At 38.6% G+C, this 19,714-nt stretch overlaps 1 protein-coding gene and 1 non-coding gene across 3 annotated transcripts in view; both read left to right on the forward strand.

Moving 5' to 3' along the window:
* Positions 1-19,714, forward strand: part of LOC132195256 (E3 ubiquitin-protein ligase HECW2) — a 39,600-nt gene that overhangs the window by 15,012 nt on the left and 4,874 nt on the right. The window contains exons 1-12 of one of the 2 annotated variants that reach the window (XM_059617126.1): positions 1,560-1,726; positions 14,377-14,493; positions 14,591-14,824; positions 15,449-15,633; positions 15,813-15,952; positions 16,013-16,436; positions 16,623-17,024; positions 17,414-18,164; positions 18,471-18,808; positions 18,863-19,048; positions 19,107-19,259; positions 19,349-19,605. In XM_059617126.1, the coding sequence (XP_059473109.1) occupies positions 14,448-14,493; positions 14,591-14,824; positions 15,449-15,633; positions 15,813-15,952; positions 16,013-16,436; positions 16,623-17,024; positions 17,414-18,164; positions 18,471-18,808; positions 18,863-19,048; positions 19,107-19,259; positions 19,349-19,605 (3,116 nt within the window). In that variant the 5' untranslated portion in view covers positions 1,560-1,726; positions 14,377-14,447. Of the gene's footprint in view, positions 1-1,559; positions 1,727-14,376; positions 14,494-14,590; positions 14,825-15,448; positions 15,634-15,812; positions 15,953-16,012; positions 16,437-16,622; positions 17,025-17,413; positions 18,165-18,470; positions 18,809-18,862; positions 19,049-19,106; positions 19,260-19,348; positions 19,606-19,714 lie in introns of those variants that run through there. The other variant, XM_059617125.1, reaches the window with a different exon arrangement.
* Trnak-cuu (transfer RNA lysine (anticodon CUU)) lies at positions 122-194 on the forward strand. The gene has a single exon. It is a non-coding gene; the product is annotated as a tRNA-Lys (tRNA).

The following is a 19,714-nucleotide window of genomic DNA, read 5'->3' on the forward strand; positions in this document are numbered from 1 at the left end:
TTGTTCCAATTCCTTCGCATTCTCTCCGAGAGTCTTTTTATAGCCGCCGGTGAACTCTTTAACGAGGCCAACTGGGAATCGAAGCCAGTTAAATACATTGTAAATTGCCCTTAGCTTGTAAGCCCGGCTAGCTCAGTCGGTAGAGCATGAGACTCTTAATCTCAGGGTCGTGGGTTCGAGCCCCACGTTGGGCGCTCTTTTTGTACTTTTCTCAAATATCTGTTAATAAATCATATGAAAGAAATTGTTTAAATTTATATCTGCCAAATTTATTTGAATCAAAATGTTTTTAATCCGTTTTTATTTTTATGATAAGATTCGTCCAGTCAAAACATTGTGTTTTCAAGTTGCAAATTTTTAGTTCTCGCAAGTTCGTTTCTTCTTAGTTAATTTGAACACGTCTGGTTGAATTTGCTTTGGTGCAGAGATCGCGATGATTGCGAAAATCTAAAAATAAGACGCCCGCCCGAGAAGCAATTGTGCAAGTGAGTGCTTTGCAAGCATTTGCAGTTTATATGTACCGTACGTATATATGAGAAGAAGCGCAAACACACATGACATGTTCTTTAATCGTTTCAAAGACAAAGAGGTCACGCCGGGTCGACGGAAATGATGCTCGCTGACTGCATAATAACCTGCTGCACGACGAGAAAGGGCAAAAATCGCGTTCCGTTTTGCAGTGGGTGTGCGCGTCGATTAGTCACGAGCGTGAAGCTCTGGAAATAAGATTAAAAACATCAAAAATATTTATTTTTATCAAATCAAAAATAAACAATTCTGTCAAATTATTGGATAATTTTAATTGTGGAAACGTACAATCAAAATGGTATTAAGCTCAAATTTGTTAAATTATTATTAATGTTCATTTTATTTTACATCTTTTCATTATTTTTTTTACATCGTATTCTGAAACTTTGTGATAAAAACTAGACTTGAAAGAATGGAATAAATTATCTCTCTGTGTCTAACAAATTGTCCATAAATCCATTAAATGTAAAAAAAAAATGTGGAAATATGTGGAAAATTTAAAAAAAAAATATTTCCCTTTCCAACACGCTTCTTAAAAGCTCATATCATTTTACTAAATATACCAACTTTAAATTATTTTTAATTATTTAAATTTCAGAGACATTTGTCTTCAATTCTGCAAATTCCATTTATTTATGAATAAAAGATAAATTAATTAAAAAATAATAAAATATACAAAATTGAATCATTTAAATTTCAGACACGTTTTTCGTGAACTCTCCAAATTCCATTTTTTTTATAAATAAATAAATTTAAAATAACGAAATAAAATGAATAAAATTTAATCATTTAAATTTCGGACACATGATTCTTGAATTCTCCAAATTCCGTGGGCGCGTAATTCCAGTGGTTTATGATAATTGCAGGTCGCAATTAGTGGACCGGATGTGTCGGCCGCTAATTGACTGGTATTGTCACCTCTCGGCTGATGAATGGGGCCCCCGCCCGCCTCCGCGCCCCGCCCCCGCCGCGGCCCCCTCCGCGCTCATTCACGGCGCCGCGAGTGTGCCGTGCCAGGCCAGTCAGTCGTATTCGTGCCAGCGAGGCGAGCGAAGTGTCTCTCGAGCACATCCGCGTGTGCCCCAGCTGCGCTGCTGGCCCCTTTTCAGCCGGATTCGAGCCTTTTCGCTGCAGCCGACCAGTGTAATTTCCACGCCGCTTTCCTCACCTGGCTTTCCGCGTTGCCTCGATTTTCATGGTGAGTTCCGCTTTGCACCTGCTGCGCCAACCGTTTGCGCAAACACTGCGAAAAAACGGGAAATTTTAAACGAAATATTTCAACAATCTGATCTTATTCAAGGTTGTTTTTCTAAACATTTTAATTTGCTGATTTTCACTTGTAAATTTGCTTCATTTTTGTTTGAAAACATTTTTTGTTCCGATTAATTTAAAATTATAATTGCATACAAAAATTGAATTATTTTTCGGACCGAATAATCTGCGAATAATATTTTTCACCATGAAAAAAGCAAACTTGGCATCAATTTGATTGTGATAAAGCAATTTTAAAATTTCACCCTCGTCATATCACCATTGAAACATCTCAATCTGTTCCATATTTTCCCAGGCTCTATACTATTAAAAATTGAAGGGTCGTCGGAAAAATTTCCCCTCTCGTTTCGCCCAAATTATATTTCTCAATGAATTTCGTAATGCTTTTTTCATCATCTCCCTGAGCGTAAAAAATATACAGAAACACGCACCATACCGCGGCTATTGACAATTTTACAAGCTTCCTCATCACGCTGTTGGCTGCAAAAGCCGGCACAGTTGGTTTTTCTTTCGTAAGAAACATGTAAAATTTATGATTTCACGGTTTGAAACTTGCTGTGGCCTTTGCACCTCTATTCAAACATAATGAGTGCGCGCCCCAGCTGCTGCAAAAGAAAAACGAAACCCTCATTGTTGTGAAACTTTGCTCTCCCTGACGCACAAAAAGTTAACAAAAACTAAAAGGTGCGTGCGGCTTATTTACCAATACAAAAGATCTTGTGAAATGCAAAGTTCTTGCTTGGTCTTTGGGGATTTAAAATTGGAGTAAAATATGGCATATGTGTGGCAAAAAAGAATGGAATTTTTAATTTTTTTAAAACCAGAAACATTAATTTTAAATATAATTAATTTACAATTAATTTTTTTATTAGTTTCAAATTAATTTCTTATATTTTTTTTTAATTGTTTGTGTACCTTATCTTTTAATATTTGGCTCAAAATTTTATATTATTTGAACTTCTTTTTAACATAAATTTGTAAAATTATTGAAATTAAAGTTTTTTAATAACAATTCCATTTCTAATATGAACTTGATTTTATATAAAGTTTGGTTGAAAATTCGAATTTTGAGTACAACTTCAACTTTAAATAAGTTTTTGATTGAAACAAATTTAACTGCAAAATCAATTTTTAAGTTTTAAAATTTTGATCGCGGTAAAAATGATCCTGGAAACGAAGAATTCAGGCTTTTCCTCGATGTTAAAATAGTTTGGTACTTGAATTTGTTAATTTTAAGATTTTATATAAAATGTGGTGCATTTTCAATTTTGCTGATTTTTTGTATTTTTCTTGCTCATGAAATAGGGTTACAGATCGTGACCGAAACTGGTAGAGCCGTTTCGTTTTTTAAAATAAAAACAATTTTTAACAATGAGGAAAAAGCCGGATCTCTTGATTTCCAAAATAATTCAATAAAAATTAATTGAAAAATAAAAATTTATTTTTAAATTTAATAACAAAGTGTTTTTCGGAGAGTAAAATAATAATAATTCGGCCTAAATTCCATCCTAAATCTCAAAATGTGCGTGGCCAAAAGAGCAGTTGGCCAACCTTTGCTTTTAGAAACGTACTACATATGAATTGCACAATTCGCGGCACATCGTCTAATATTACAAACGCGCATTCTTTCTCAACATATCCATCTGCCGCCGCTTTTACGTTCAATACAGAATTTTCGCATTCGTCACAGGCGCGGGGCGATCGCGGCGCGATCGATCCAATTTTTCCGGCGTCGGCTGCGGATCGCAGCACTTCCGCTTTTTTCAATCGCGCGGCTTCCGACGACCGAAGAATGAATGAACGAACGAATGGGGCCGTCGATGAATGAGCGAAGGAGGTGAATGAATGAATGGACGCGTGGCAGCGTATCGGTGGCCAGGCGAGCATGCAAACGTAAATGCATTGCACGGTCGCGGGCGGACGCGAAATGCATTGCCGGGCCGTGACATTCACGCGCGCTCGAGCCCACTTCCTCGACCCCTTTTCCCGCCTCTTATTCATTGTTTTGCATCATCATTGTCGCAGCGTCTTTTCCACGCCGCGTTTCGAAAATGTGAATTAATTTCTTTCGTCGCGCTGCGCATCCGATATCCTTCGAGTGGGGAAACCAAGAGCGGAAAAGGATCCTCCTCTTGCACAAAAAAGTCCCATTTGCTTTCATCAACATATTCTTGCCTAAAAGCGCTTAAAATGATGTTTTTAATTAGGGAAGATGTGAATTTTTAAAATTCTTGGTCCAGGGAAGATCCCAAATTTATACTCTGCAGTTATAACGTATAATATTATTTTTCATGGGAAGATAAAAGAAGGGATTAATTAGTAATTTAAAATTTATTATAAATTTAAATTTTCAAGATAATTTTTTGTTTCTGATTCGATCAGTTAATCTGGGTGAGATTGTTCTGCTTAGGACAAATGATAATATAAATCATGCATTTCTTTTAATTTCTCGAAAAAAAAGATTGATATTTTTTTTTTTACAATTCAAATATATTTTGGCAAGTTAAAAATATGTTTCGCAAATAAATTATTATTCCATTGAATATAATTTTGATGAGACATTTTTCTGAAAAAAAAAAGAAAAAGTTCATTGTAATATGTAGCATATTTTTTTTGTCAATCTGATAAATCTGATGCTGAAAGAGATAGGGGTTTTCTCATCGTAAATAATTGTTTTTATTTTAAAACAAATGGCTCAAAACTCGGGCTTTTTTCTCCTCTGAAAGTGGCTCTACCAGTTTCGATCACAACCGAGCAAGAAAAATCAGAAAAATTGAAAAACTGAAAAACACCACGTTTCACTTATAACAACTCAAATCTTAATTAAATCTAACTAATTAAATTCATTTTTTAAATACTTAAAAATTTCCATATGCACCGTTATAAATTTGATGCTCATCTGCATGAAGAGACTATAGCCTAGAGGATGTTAAACTTATATTTCTTACGATATTCCTGGAAGGATTTTTTTTTTAAATGCAACACAATATTCGAATTGCCGAAGGAAATAACGTTTGTTATTTCAATACAAGCGAGGAAGTGTATTATTGTGTCTGTGTCGAGGAAACCGATCTGCGCGCGAGGATACAGTTCTTTGCAATGAGGCTCGGACGCACATCTCAGCCAGAGTGGTCACTCGATCCGCTGCGGCCGCGTGTGTGTTGTTTTGCGTGCACTTATGCCGAGGGCGAGGGAGATCTATTTACGCGCACGAGGCTGCTGCAGCAGGCAAATGTGGACCCGCGCGCGGCTCGAGTGCGTCATTTCCTCTGTCAGCGGCGAGCGGGCGAATGAGTGAGCTAATAGCCTGCACAGCATCGCCACTCGGATACAAAACAGCCAAGTTTACATATTGGTCTTTATTTGGTCCAGTTGCAGGCCTTTCAACGGCCAAATCTATTGCATCAATCACTCGTACTGTTCCAGTCGAGACGAGCGCGAGGAAATTGCTCCATCGCATGTGCTCGATGCTCATGGTCATGTGCTCTCCTTCAATTTGCGGCACGAGTGTATTTTCACAACCAAACGATCCAGTAAATTTTTGTGCTGGATTTTTTGTATTTATTAATTATTTGGATAATCCTTTTTGAAGTGTTTAAAAATCACTTTGTTTTTCTTTTTAATTTCTGATTTGGGCCTAGATTATTGATTTTTCTTTGCAAATGAAAAACAAAAACAAATAAAAATGTAACCAAAAATGGCAATCAAGCTCTGGCAAAAAAACATTATCTTGTAGCTAAACAAAATCACTGCCATACACGGAATTTTGCTCCGAGGAAATTCCCTGATCATTTGTTAAACATCAAACATAAAATTTTAAATTGAAGTGTCAAAAATCTATAAGTTCAAATTACCATCAATTTTAAACTAAGTTTGATTTCTCTTTTCGCTCCACCGGCGGCGCGCCGTGAATGAATTTGACGAGCTATTTCTCTTTCAATCACGTGCCTGCTTAATTTTCGCTTCCGTTTTCTTGGTGGTGCTATTTATTATATATTATATAGCTTCGGCTTTAATTAGCGATGCCACTCACGACACGCGTTTTCCGCGAACCTCCGGTGGCGCGTGCAGCATTTGTCTAATGGCACAAAATAAAACGTGCGGAATTCCTGTTTGGAGAGGAAAAAATTTGAACAAAATCGAACAAATTCACCTGCAGGTTTAAGTGGAAAGAAAACAATTAAAAATAAAAAGTAAAAGTTTTAAAACAGTATATTTTTTATAAATAATACTGAAATTAAAAATTTAAAAAAGGTAAATGACTTTTTTTGTATTCATTAATTATTTTTTGATAAATAAGGAAAACATACTAGAAAAAAACGAATAAATTAATTTGATTCATCAAGTTATTTGTGATTCAACGTTTCGCCATTTCGATTAGTCGATTGTGTTGGATTCAAATCAAACAAATCCGGTAGGTGGTCTCTCGGTCTCTCTCTTTCTCTTTCGCGCACCAAATCAAATTGTTGGGCGCCGCACAATAACGTCATCGACCGTCACATCCTTTTTGGCAGCAGATTAGCTCAAGTGGAATTTCTTCCTCTCAAAGAATCCCCATCAAGCGTATTCTTTTCATCTGCTCAATTCAAAAGCGCGCCGTGAAATTTTAATTTAGCAACTCGCCAACTTTGTTAAAAGCAAAATAGAACAAAAGATCAGTACCGGACGCATATCATGGAAAAAAAAATCAAAAGCGCGCGCGACACTTAAGAACTTCAGAGAGATTTAAATGTATAAATAGTCAAAGAGGCGCTCATTTTGTAAAGTGACACTGCAGGAAGGATGATTTTATTTCTGTTATTCCTTTGTCTGTGAGTGAGTTTAACATTTGGCACCTGCCACGGGAGTGGAAAACAAAACAGACGCCAGAGAGAGCAGAGGGTGCTTTCGAAATTCGGGATTATTTGGCGCCGAGCGAGTCAAAAAGCCTCTCTCGAAATAGCCCCCGATATGCGCGTCTGTCTCGACGTTTGTATATCTCTCTGCTGAGGTCGCAGAAAATCTTCCTCTTATCACGCAACTCTATTTACACAAATTCGATTCGGATTTCTCGTGCGCGCGGCATGAATCGGACGGGAGAGGAGCTCCAATTTTTATCTGGGTAGTTGGGGCGTATCCGGTGATGTAATCCACCTTTTCCCTTGAGCCAGCGGAAGTAGAGTGTTGTGTATAGGTGCTCTTGGCGGCGGCGGCGCGGGCGATGTGCCAACTGCCCGTCCGTCCGTCCATTCATCCGCCGCACTCCTCGTTCATTCATTAGAGCGGCGGCGACGCCAATTATTTGTGCGTGGCCGAGTGTTTTCCAGAGAGAGGCTCCCAGGGAAATCGCTTCCGAATCGGTCTCAGCCCAATGACCGGCGCTCGGCGGCGCATAAATTTATGCTTGAGAGGAATTAATGAAAACAATCAAGCAGAATTCCTCTCTCCTTTGCCGCCGAAGATGCACCCGAATTCTCAACACACACCAACTTACTGGCGCAGAAACGAACAAGACCTTCGGAAATCACGCGCTGGAAATTCGAGTGTGAATTAAAAAGACGCGACGATAAAAGCGTCTCGGTTTATTATGTGAATAAGGAAAATAGACTCGTCCGGAGCCCTGTTTTTGCGCAGCTCTTTTCGATTCAAAGAAAAAAGGTGGTTTTGGCTTCGAGGCGGAAAACAGCTCGGACTTTATTTTAGGGGCTTTTTAAATAGACATTTTGTAAACCGACACGATTAGTGTGATTTATTATAATTTTTGATTTAAAAAAAATGACATAATTTTGGCCAATTTGATTTCATAGATTTTTTTTGCATTAATTTGAGTGATGCGCCATAGAAATGTATTCTTATTGTAAATTAATTTCCAAGATTATCAAAATATAAGAGCACGTCATGGAAAAATATTTGTTTTCATTGACATAAGTTAGTTATATAAAGGTTAAAGCCTCTCAATGAGAGATAAAATTAAATTTTGTCTCTGTATGGGGGACAAAAGAAGAGGAATCAGGTTGAAAATTATTTATTTCTGCGATTTATACATATAAAAATTATATTCTTTTTTAATTAAAATTTTTTATTTTATCACTGATATTTTCATTGAATTGTTAAAAAACATTTTTTGTAAGTAACTTTTAATATTTTTACTGATCCACAAAATAAGCTCTGAATTTGTATAATAATAATTCACAAATCCGTTCACTCTCTGGAAATGCTGCATGTTAATCAGGCTGCACAAATTTAATGCTGGGATGATGATCGGCGTCGCAGCCTCTTTTGCGCCGTTGGTGCCGTTCGGCATCTCTCTTAATTCTGCAGCAGCAAACGAAATTTCTTCTCTGCGATAAATACATCTCTCATCAACGGCGGCGAGTTGGCCTCTCTATAACTCAACGGCCGGTCTCTCATATCTTGAGCACACTTCCTTATTAAGGCAGATCCGCTGCCGCCTGCACCAGCGGCAATAATATGTATGTGATCTACGCACACGCGATAAATAAATAAGAGTTTCCTGACCACCCTCCCATCAAGCCCACGTCTTCCCTTTTACGTAATAAATTTTTGGTTTCCTCCTGTGAGTGCAGCGCGACCACTGAAAAATTAATAGGACATGAATGAGTAAGCGTGTAATTTTTGCGAGTGAGAGTTAGAGCTGCAGATAAAAGTGTTCCTCTGAAGCTGCCGACGTCACCGCACTTTAGAAATTGTGCGGTGAGGTGCATTCGTAAGGAGTGAATCAGCGTTGGATTCGTACAAATAACTTTGAATGCACCTGACTCGCAAGTTGGTGACGTACGTGTTTAATTAATCGGCAAAATGGTTTGTAATTGAAAATAAATATAAATTTCCAAATACACGTTTTAATTGAACTATTAATATTCGGAAATTAATTTTAATAGGTTTTTATGTGGCTTAAATGAATGGAATACATACCAAAATTTTGACTTTTACCACACAAAAATCGTACATATATTTGTGTCATAATAATAAAAAAACTTAATTAACACGGAAAATGAGGGCAAAAATTCGCCGAATAAGGTACAATTTTGAGTCGTTCAAAATTAATTTCTCATCAAAAGTCCAAATTTTGGCATGTATTCCATTCTTTAAAGCCAAGTTTTTCTTGCACAGTTTCAGCAAAAGCATTAAAAACCTCTTAAAAATTAAGCCCTGAAATTGCTTAGCACTTTACAACACAAACAAAGACACTAATCACACTAATTAAAACAGAAAAACACACGCGACCTATATACAACAATTTTATTATTTATTTGTTTCTAAATAAAAGTAAGTTTCGTCAAATTTCATCTTGAATTAAAATTTCTATAATTGTAATTGATTAATTTTTTTTTTTTTAATTAATTAAAATTTTAATTTTTATTAAATTTCGCTTGTATAAATTTAAATATTGAAGAATTGTACTCTGATGAGGTATTTTCAATAAACTATATATAATTGTAATTAAGACAAAGAGTGCATAAAGGCATAAGTAAAACAAATTAACATAATTTTCCTATTAAGATTTAAATTCTAAATCTAAAATGCGAATTTAAAAATTTTATTTGAGCAATGATCCAAATTTAGGGTAGTTTTGTGAATCAATAGCTCGTTTTCATAAAGAAAAAAACTAAAAAAAACTTGAAACAATTAAACAAATATATTTGGTAATTTTAATCAAACGATGATTTATAAATATTTTTAGTTTTTAGAAAGCGCAGAAGTGAAAGAAATGAATGAATTGATGCAAAATTTTCTCATTTCTTTGAAATATATTTTCGTCTCTCATAAGACGCTGAAGGTGCCTTTCAAGACTCGTTTTGTGTCTGAAAAACTTGATGAGAGTAAAACGATATCTTCCTTAACAGCGTGCGCGGATAAAGTTGAAGACAGAAAACGTGCAAGTTTTTGTCTCTGCTCTCAAGTGAATGTACATTATATATGAACTGGCGGCGCGCGAGCATTAAGTCAAAACTAATATAATGCGTGGCGGCGGCGCGCAAACAAGGCTCATTCATCACAAGAGCGGCCGCCGCGCAATTACCGCATACACGACAGCTCCTCATTTATTTCTCGCCGCCTGCGCTGGAGAAAAGTGCGGAGAAAAGAAGAAAAAAAACTCTAACGATGCAGACAAATCACCCTCAACACACAATGCGCTGATGGATCGGCAAAGGGGTGCTGGCGCGCGTCGCAACCTCAAAACCCTAGCTCGGGCCAACTTCCTTCCTGTCGTCATACGCGGTACACACACCACTCTTTAATCGAGGGCACATGTATGACGCTTTTTTACTAATAACAAGAACGCGCCCGAAATAAATATGCGCGAGACCTCGTCGCGGTCATGACGCGGCGCAGCAGCCCAACTTTGAATTTGAAAACACAAAATTACACACCGCGCGTGCAAAATAAATTAGAAAATGTGTGTACAAATAATTGAGGAGCGTCTGGAGGAAGTGAAATTATCGGTTTGAATTTTTGTAAAAAGAAACAATAGAGGTCATATAAAATAATTAAACAGGTAGTTTAAAAAAAGGTAATTTATGGAAATTAAGAAATATAATTCTGCGTGTGTTCCTGTTCTAATAAGTGTCTTTGTTTGGGTTGTAAAGTGAGAAGGAGTTTCAGGGTTTAATATTGAAGAGGTTTTTACGTGGTTTTACTGAAATTTTGCGCAAAAATATTGGCTTTAAATACATACCTAAATTTTAACTTTAAATCAAGAAATTAATTGTAAGCAACACGAAAATTGTACCTTATTAGGGGAAATTGCGATCCAGGCCAGTTATTTTGCTCTACTTGCCCTAATTTTCCAGGTTTTAATTAAATTTCTGAAAAAGGTAAAATATGTGTGTCAATTTAAATTAATTTCTTACTTAAAAGTCAAATTTTTGCTATGCATTCCATCATTCTTTAAAGCCAAGTTTTTCTCGCGCAGTTTCAGTAAAACCACGGAAAAAACTCTTAAAAGATATCAATTTAATAATTAATTTATTCATAAATGTTTCCCATATATTTTTATAAGTTTTAAAACTTTTTAAATTTTATTTAAAAGAATTATTATATAAACGTTGAATAAATTTATAACTAAAATTAAATTAAAAAAAACCCTTTTACAATAACATTTTAGAGCCAACCTTCAAATCGTTGTTATTAAATTTTTATAATTTCACTCCTAATATTCAAATCAGAAGAGCAAACCAATCAACTTCTCTTTCCAAAATAACAACAACTCACAACTGTGTATAGTTGTTTTGAAAAGAAATGATTAATTCATGTGCCGACCAAGTTCGTTAGCTTCTCTCCAGCGATAACTTCCTGGCTATAGCGCGGCCAACAACAACTTAATAATAATCACCAGTCAAAAATTATATACCATTCCGAGATGCAATTGAGCGTAAAATTAAAAATTCCCTATAATTGAATGTATATGTTGTCGTGGCAGAACGGAAAAAATAATCACGCAGGCACTGCTATTTTGAAACAAATCGCGCTGATGAGGTTATTGATTAAAGGGCAACTTCGCCGATTGCTGCATCGATGAAAAGCAGAGGAACTTGCTTGATTTGCTCGCGGGGAAAAGCGCTGGCGGAAGGAAATTTCACTCAGCCGGCTGCGCATATAATGAGAAATTACACACAAAAGCCACCCCTCCGCGACGAGAACTCTTCGCAGAGAGGAAACAGGAAGAAATTTTTGAGGTTTTCCTCCTTAGCGAGCATTTTTTTTTCTCATTATCTGAAAAGAGTTGCGTCAGGTGTTGATTCGGCAATCGCGCGAGGGACGAATAATGCGCGCGGTGACCCCAGCTGCTTCCTCGATAAGAGGAAAAAACTGTCCTTTATCTCGGTGGCGCGTAGCGTGGTCGGGGGTAAATATTTATCCGTGTGCACTCGTCACATCCATCGTGTGCAGAGCAGGATCAGAAACGACGCGCGAGCCGGAAACACCTTTTAGGCGAGCGCGCGGGGGTGCTGCTTCCATCCGGAGGAAGTGCATGTGCCGCGAATTCGGCGTTTAAATAGATAGACCCCTCCTCCCTCCCCCTCCCTCCCTCCCTGGTCCGAATGAATGAGCCGAGGAAAAAAATGAACTAATGAATGAATCAGCCGCGGCGCGCGGGCTCTAATAAAAATAGCTTTCTGGAAGAGAATCCATTTGTCAGCGGAACACGGACAGATTTATATTCTCGACGCCGCATGCCAATTTTGTCACCAAGAGACGAGAATGCCTGCTGATAAATGTATTAAAAGAATAAGGATTCGGAGCAACCCAGCCGAGTGCCTCTTTTATCGCCGCGCAGATGCCGTGGAATCGGATGCGCGTCCAAAATTACAACCTAATCTTCAGTGTTGGTCGGGGTTGGAGTAATTTTTAATCGTCTTGCTGGCTCCGTCCTGCTTCCATTCATTCATCAAATTTGAATCTATTTTTTAGTTTGAAATTGAGTTTATTTTACGTATCAACATTGATGCCAGAATACATCATTTAGATATTCAAAAGAACAAGAAAATTGTCAACTTGAAAGAAAAATAATTTTTGAAAAAAGGTTCATTTTTGTTCTAATTTTTGTCTGTTTTCGCAGCTCATGAATTATGGCCCGCAGCCGAAACATGTAGAGCAGGATATTGTTTTTCTGAAACAATAAACAACTCACAAAAACCCATCAAGGAAAAGCCGATTTTAAATTCAAATCACCAAAAGAGAAAGTAATTTATAAACAAGAGCATAACAAAGTTTCAAAAACTGTAAAACAAAGTTGTAGTTTTCAGTAGTTTTAATAATATATCATCAATTTAAATTTATTGCAACAATTAATTAGAGATAGAAAAAAGGCATAGTTAATAAAAATTGAAACAAAACAGATAATTTACTAAAGGTTTCCTGCTTATAGACTTGTTAAAAATGAAAAAATTGTAATGAAAGTTGTTATATTCCCTAACTCAACACAAATTAACAATTTTAATATTAATAAAGTTGTAGAATAATTAAAATGCTTTATTGAAAATATTCAGATCATATTTTAATTTTAAATATTTAGTTTAATTTTAATATTAACCAAGTAGAAAACAATTAAAATGCAAAATGCTTCATTTAAAATGAAATTGATGATTTTTATTTAAAATATTCAGATAATTTTTTTATTTTAAATAGTTAGTTTAATAAATAAATTGTTATGTATAATTACAAAATATTTAATTATTGCTAAGAATTTGCTCTTTTTTTATTTCGATAGAATTTATATTGTTTTTAGAAAATTACTTGTCATAAGAAAAATTCCTTCACGCGTAATTTTCATATTTTCTCTTGATTTTGAGTTATCAGTTAATTTTGTGTCATTGTTACTTTTTTTTCAAAATGATTTTTTTAATGTTCCTTATCCTGTTGGAGACTTTCTTCCTAGCTAATTGACGTCACCTTCCTTCACCTGCAGCCAAGCGGAGGTGAAGAGAGTCGTAGAAAATAGAGGAAGTGCCCTGATTAAAATTCCCCCTTCGCCTCGCCTTGCGCTGCGTCGTCAGCACCGCGTTTAAAAGACGCAATTACGTCAAGCTCAATTCGAAGGAGGTCCCTGACGAGGGCCTGAGAATGACTCTCGACTCTTGAATGAACAATTGAATGCTTGCGTGGGTCGCGGCGCAAAATGTGTTATATGACTCGGCTGCTTCTCGTTGCACTGCACAAGGATGCGCCGCCGTACGTGAGAAAACCGCCCCGAGTTTTGAATGGCAGGAAATTCCTCCGTCGACGTCCTCATGGGAATGGGCCACTTAATATTAATTTAATTGCGCCACTCTCTGCCGAATAAGAGCGCACGCAGAAGTACAAATTACCATCGGATCTACCGCCGAGATCCGCGTTCCTCCGTACAAATCATGGAGAGAGTTCACTGACTGCTTCTTGTCGTGCGCCGCGCGTAACTGTTTTCAAAAAATTTTGCCGTTGATCATCTTAAAAAGTGGCATAAAATGGCGAGAAATTCTGCAGAAACCGCAAAATTCTGTATCGTCATCTGCAATTTTATCCTAGTTCAAGGTATCTGAATAAGCCATAATAAGAACCAAAGCGAGTCATAAAAAAATACAGGACATTAATTTTTAATTTACCAAAATTTAAACTCTATATGTAGAGAATTTTAAAATTTGGAAATGAAGAACTCGGGCTTTTTCCTCGTTTAAAAAAAAAAATTTATTCAAAAACAAATAAAGACTCTGTACCAGTTTTGGTCCGCACGGTCTGCGAGCATTTCATGAGCAAGAATCAGCAAATTAAAAAACCAAATTTTTAATAAAAAATTCTAAATCTTAATAAAGCTGAATAATTAAAGAAGCAACCGAGTTTTAAGATTTTGAATAAATATGTGGTTTTCAATTTTCTGATTTTTTTTCTTGCTCATCATGAAATAGCACCGCATACCGAAACTGGTAGTCTTTTTTTTTTTTTTAATAAAAACAATATTTTACAAAAATATTTAAACTATTTGAATCTTCTATATTGTGGTCGTTTGTTTGCCCATGCACATTTTTTTTAATGTTAATAAAATGTAATTGAACATAATTATTTTTTAATAAATGTTTGTTTTCCTATTTGTTGCAGAGGAGAGCGATCCCACCAAATTCCTCGAAAGGCGCAGTGACGGGGTGGTGGGAAACCCTCAGGGTCAGGTCATGTGGCTACTTGACCTAGCTCAACCTCCACTTTCACACCAACAAGGTCAGTGGAATTTCTTTTTTCTTAGACAAAACGTTTCTCCAGACCAATCTTTTTTATTATTCAATAAATGAATTTATTCAAATTTTGAAAAATGCAGAGGGCGCAAAGCTGTGCTTCCGCTACTACAGTGCAATAAAGACCGCATGTCTAGCGGCGTCTGAGCCGCTGACGCTGCTGGGTCGCGAGGCGTGCACTGCTCTGGCCGCCGACCACCAATTCCTACCCTCTGAAAGCTCTGACGAAGAGGGTTGCGCCCTTCTCCAGGCTGCAGACCCTTCCACTGACGTTTCTTTTATCGACCAGTCTTCTCAGGTCCACTTCAGAATCTCTTGTGAGTCTTTGTTAAAATTTTTTTTCCTAATTAATCTGTCTTTCTTTCAATTTCCTTTTCTTTCTCTGGGTAAAATTTACGATTTATTGAAAGATTATTTAGTTTGGAAATTAAGACAATTACTGCAATCAAGACATTTTTTTTGTAATTTTTAGTGAAGATTTGTGTCGTGTTTGTGTTGGTTTCTGTTTTAATTTTTCTGAAGAAATTTTATTGCATGGATTCAGAAACTGCTCGGAAAATGAATAAAAATGTCAAAATTTCAGATTTTAATTTGAAATATAATTATTTTAAAACAGATCCGGATTTCTGTTTCCGAACAATTAATTTTTCCATTGAAAAATCCGTCACGTTCTTGTCTTCATTTTAAAGTTTAAAGTAGAAAAATAAATATTTTAGAAACAGAAATCCGAATCTGCTTTGTAAAGAATTAAAATTTCCAATTAAAAGATTAAATTTGGACATTTTAATTTGTTTTTCTCGCTCAGTTTCTGAATCCACATTAAAATTTCTTTTGAAAAACGTTATTTATCACTAAAATTGCACATTTATTTATTTTTTTAAATTAATCCACCCTTCTGTTATTCAATTGATTATTTCAATGCGTTTTGATTTGTTCCACAGGCATAGCTGCTCGAAGTCTTCGACACAGCGTGTTCTTCAACCCCGACCCCTACGTCAAGCTGCGGATCAGGCCGGGCAGCTGCGAGGAGGAAGACTCGGGCGTGAGCATGTTGTTGCCGCACCACGGCCAGGAAAGCAGAACTTCGGTCCGAGAGGCCACCACGCACCCCTCGTGGGAATCTCAAGTGCGTCACTTTTCATTTTTCTTTTTGTACGATTAGTGCTCGAGGGATCGGGAAAAATGGGAGCGTGACACGCCCATGGGGAAATTATTATATTCCTTGTCACGATTGCGAAATGGATTAAACAAAAATTACTTTGTTGAACGCGGCAGAAGAAAATTGACGGGTCAATTTCCTTGCAGGCTTTTCTCTTCACCGCTCTTCCTCAGGACATGTTGGACATAGAAATCAAAGATAAATTCTCCAAGTCCAGACCTTTGGTCAATAGATACTTAGGTCGGGTTAGTGTGCCGGTGCGAACTATTCAGGAGAGAGCTCAAAAGTAAGTTTGATTGCAAAATTAAACATGTTCACTTTGTAATGGAAAACTTTTGCTCCACAGTTGCCCTGCTCAGTTCAAACTGCCTTTGAATTCTCCCGACAGCTCGCAGGGCCTGGTGTTCTTCACCGTGTCCCTGGAGCCGGCGCAGGCACCGTGCAGCCTCTTCCAGGAGGACTGCGACCACATCCACTTCTTGCCGCTGGCCTTCTCCGCCTTGGACCAGGACGAGGGACTCGCCGGCAGTCTCAAAAAGAAGGTCTCGCGACGCAACTGCGCCAACGGCAAGAATCCCTTCTCAGGGCGCAAGGAGCTCGAGGACATCCTGCGCATCAAGGGCTTCAGCTCGGAAAGCGAGTCCGAGCCCGAAGCGAATTTCCACATGAAAAAGAAGTTGCTGCATCGCAATCTCACGCCCAAGAGACTGAGCAACGGCATCGGTGCTGCAACTGCCGAGGATTCTGGCTCCGACTCTGCTAAAGATCAGGTATTTTCATAATTTATTTGCATTTTTTTTTAATATTTTATTTTACAATTTTACTTGAAATGGTGCCCAAATATTTTTCATTGGATGTATTAAAAATCTTTCTTGCTTGTTATTTTATTTATTTTTTACAAATTCAGATCGTAATATAACATTGCTCTGGAATTAAAAAAAAAATGTCTAAATCAGGTGACATGGAATTCTCACAACTGCGGTCGTGGTGGGTCAGAAGCCGAGGAAGAGGCGCCGGCCAAAGGCGATTATTACCCAATCTGGCAGCAGCCGCCCAAGGCCCCCTCCGAGTCCATCTACGAGACGCTTTACCCGAAAGGAGAGCCCCTGCCACCACCTTTGCCACCAAGGGCGTCCAAACCGTCCATGCCTGCTCAAAAACGCCCCGCAACGCTGGCCCATCGTCCGCTGGAGCGCAGCAAGGCGCTGCAGTTCAGCGAAGAGGCAGCCCCACCCATAGTTCCTCGGCACCAGAAGCCCCCGAAAAGCTCACCCACGGTGCCCGAAGTGCCGCCTCGGCCGCAGAAACTAGTCAACCCTGAGGACGCGTTTGCCTTTGAGATCATCGATGTTGATGAGGTGAGCTTTTTTAAATTTAATTCAATTAAACTAGAATTATTTAAGAAAATGAAGAAGGCGGGCTTGTCCTTGTTGTAAAAAATTGTTAAACGGCTCTTTCAGTTAGAATAATTAAATTTATTGTGTCATTTATTTTTCTTCTAAATTATTATAAAATAACAAAATTATTGCAAATTTTGAGCTTTGTTTAAATACAATTTTGTGATTACCTTAATTTAAAATTAAAAGTGATTAATACCTCTCATAAAAATAATAAATTAAAATATAATAACATCCCAACATTTTATTAAACATTCCCTGACATTCCCATTAAATTGTTTAAAGAAATTAAAAATTTAAGAAAATCCTTGATCGAGTTGTTTTAAATTTCCTCTTTGTTTTTGACCCAGGTCTCCTCTAGTCAGCCCAACCCGCAACCGCAGGCCGTCCCCGATGACTGTGATAGCAGACTGGCGCCCCCGGAGGCAGCGCCGCTTGCCACCCCCGAACAGGACAGCAGTCTGGTCGACTGCCCGTCCATTGAAGAGGAGCATCAGCCCGCTCAGGCAGACCCCCCGGCCGGAGACGGTCTGCTGGCCGTCCCCGAGACCTCCACTAACGCCATCAGCCCCATTTCTCCCATCACCCCCAACTCGGACACAGCCGTGACCTCGAGCGGCTCCGACACGGTCGTTTTGAGCAACCGAAGCTCAAGCTCAGAATCTCTGGCTTCGGCCGATTTCATCGAAGTCACCCTGCCCGAGCCGGGGGCGGCCTCGGCCACCCCCACGCGGCCTCACCGCCCTCTTTCGAGGCAAACGACGCATCCGCCGTCCATCCACGACTTTTTCCCGAAACCCAAGAACAAGTTGTTGGCCAGGGTGGCAAGTCCTTTGCCGGGCTCCTCGCCCCAGTGTCCCCCCACCCCTACACACCACGCCCGGAGAAACGCCAGGGCCACCCCTCCACCCTTGCTGTCGGACCGGGACACTGACGAAGGGCCGGAGTGTGAACTGGAGCTTGACGAACCTCCGCCGATCTGCATGCCGCAGAGCATGGCCGCAAGACACGTCACCACCACAAGACTGCCTTCGATTCCTGAAAGGAACTACAAAAGCCAAAGGGTCGAATTGTCAGCTGACGATGAACCATTGCCAGCTTGTGAGTTGAATCGAACTTTAATAATTCTGCTTTCAATATTTAACTGAAACAATTGATAATAGGCATTGTTTATTTTCATTTGGCAACAGGAACTGAGATATTTTTTATTTTCAAAAATTCCTTTCTTCAAAATCAGCAACTTTGGGCCAAATTTCATTCAATTTGGTTGAACCTTGCCAAGAGTGTGTCTAATTAAAATGATGCCAACGAGAATTGCTATTTTTATGAATTTTTAATCAGTTTTATGTTTTGATAATTTTTAATTCAATTCTAAATTTTAATAAATATAATATTTTTTCACTCTAGTTTGGGAGGCAAGGATCGACAGCCATGGCAGAATCTTCTACATCGACCATGTGAACAGAACAACAACGTGGCAGAGACCCTCGTTGACCGCGGCCAGTCGAGCCCGCTCGTCCAGCAACGACCTGCAGCGGCAGCAACTGGACCGCCGCTACCAGAGCATCCGTCGAACAATCACCTCGCGCCGCTTGGACGTCGAGGACTTTGGCGCCAACTCGGCCGAGGGAACCAGCAATACCACGACGCCCCCACTTCCCGAGCGACAAGATCAAATTCTGCAAGTTCCTGCCGTCAAATTCATCGCCCGTCCAGACTTTTTCTCCATACTGCACATGAATGAGGTTTGTACTATGAATTCTCCATTAAATTCGCAACTAATTTATTTCATGCCTCAGGAGGCCTTCAACCTGTACAACAGAAGCGGAACCCTGAAGCACATGGTAACCAAGATCAGGAGGGATGGACACGCTTTCGAGAGGTACCAGCACAACCGTGATCTGGTCACGATGCTCAACATGTTTGCCGACACTGAACGTGACCTGCCGAGAGGCTGGGAGACCAAGTTTGACAGAAACGGAAAGGTACGAGTAATTTTTTTATATGATTTAGAAAAAAATTATAATTTTCAAAAATTTCCAGCAATTCTTCATTGACCACACTTTAAAAACTACAACTTTCATTGATCCTCGTGTACCTGTGGAGGCTCCGTATGTTAATCCACACAAGTTGCTCCTCCCTGGGGCAAGACGAAGAAGCCGAAGCGCAGGAGAAGAGGAACTTAGCCAGGCCCGGGTAAGAATTATTTAAGAATCAATATTTTTGCATTGAAGTTTTTTATTTAAATTTAAATTAAGTATAAAACTTTTGTCTGGGTCAAACAGGCTCCCATTCCGCCTCCCCGTCCGTTGAACAGCAACACGGCCCTGGTGCAGCGAATCATGCCCGAGATCCCGACCGCGTACAACGAAAAGGTGGTCGCCTTCCTCAGGCAGGCCAACATCATGGACATCCTGAAGGAAAGACACGCGGCCATCGGCACAAGCCAGAGTCTCAGGGACAAGGTCAACGCCATCAGGGTGGACGGCACTCTCGCCCTCGACAGACTCAGCGACGACATCGACCTCACAATCTTGCTAAGGTGAGATATTATTTTACTTTGACATGAAAAAAATACCATTTTTTTTTCTTCAATAATCTGAAGATTCAGAAGCCAAGAAAATTTTAAAACTAATAATTTATAAGATTAA

This window comes from Neocloeon triangulifer, unplaced genomic scaffold, assembly GCF_031216515.1.
Source record: "Neocloeon triangulifer isolate White Clay Creek 2 clone unplaced genomic scaffold, ASM3121651v1 ptg000009l, whole genome shotgun sequence".
Classification (NCBI taxonomy): Eukaryota; Metazoa; Arthropoda; class Insecta; order Ephemeroptera; family Baetidae; genus Neocloeon; species Neocloeon triangulifer.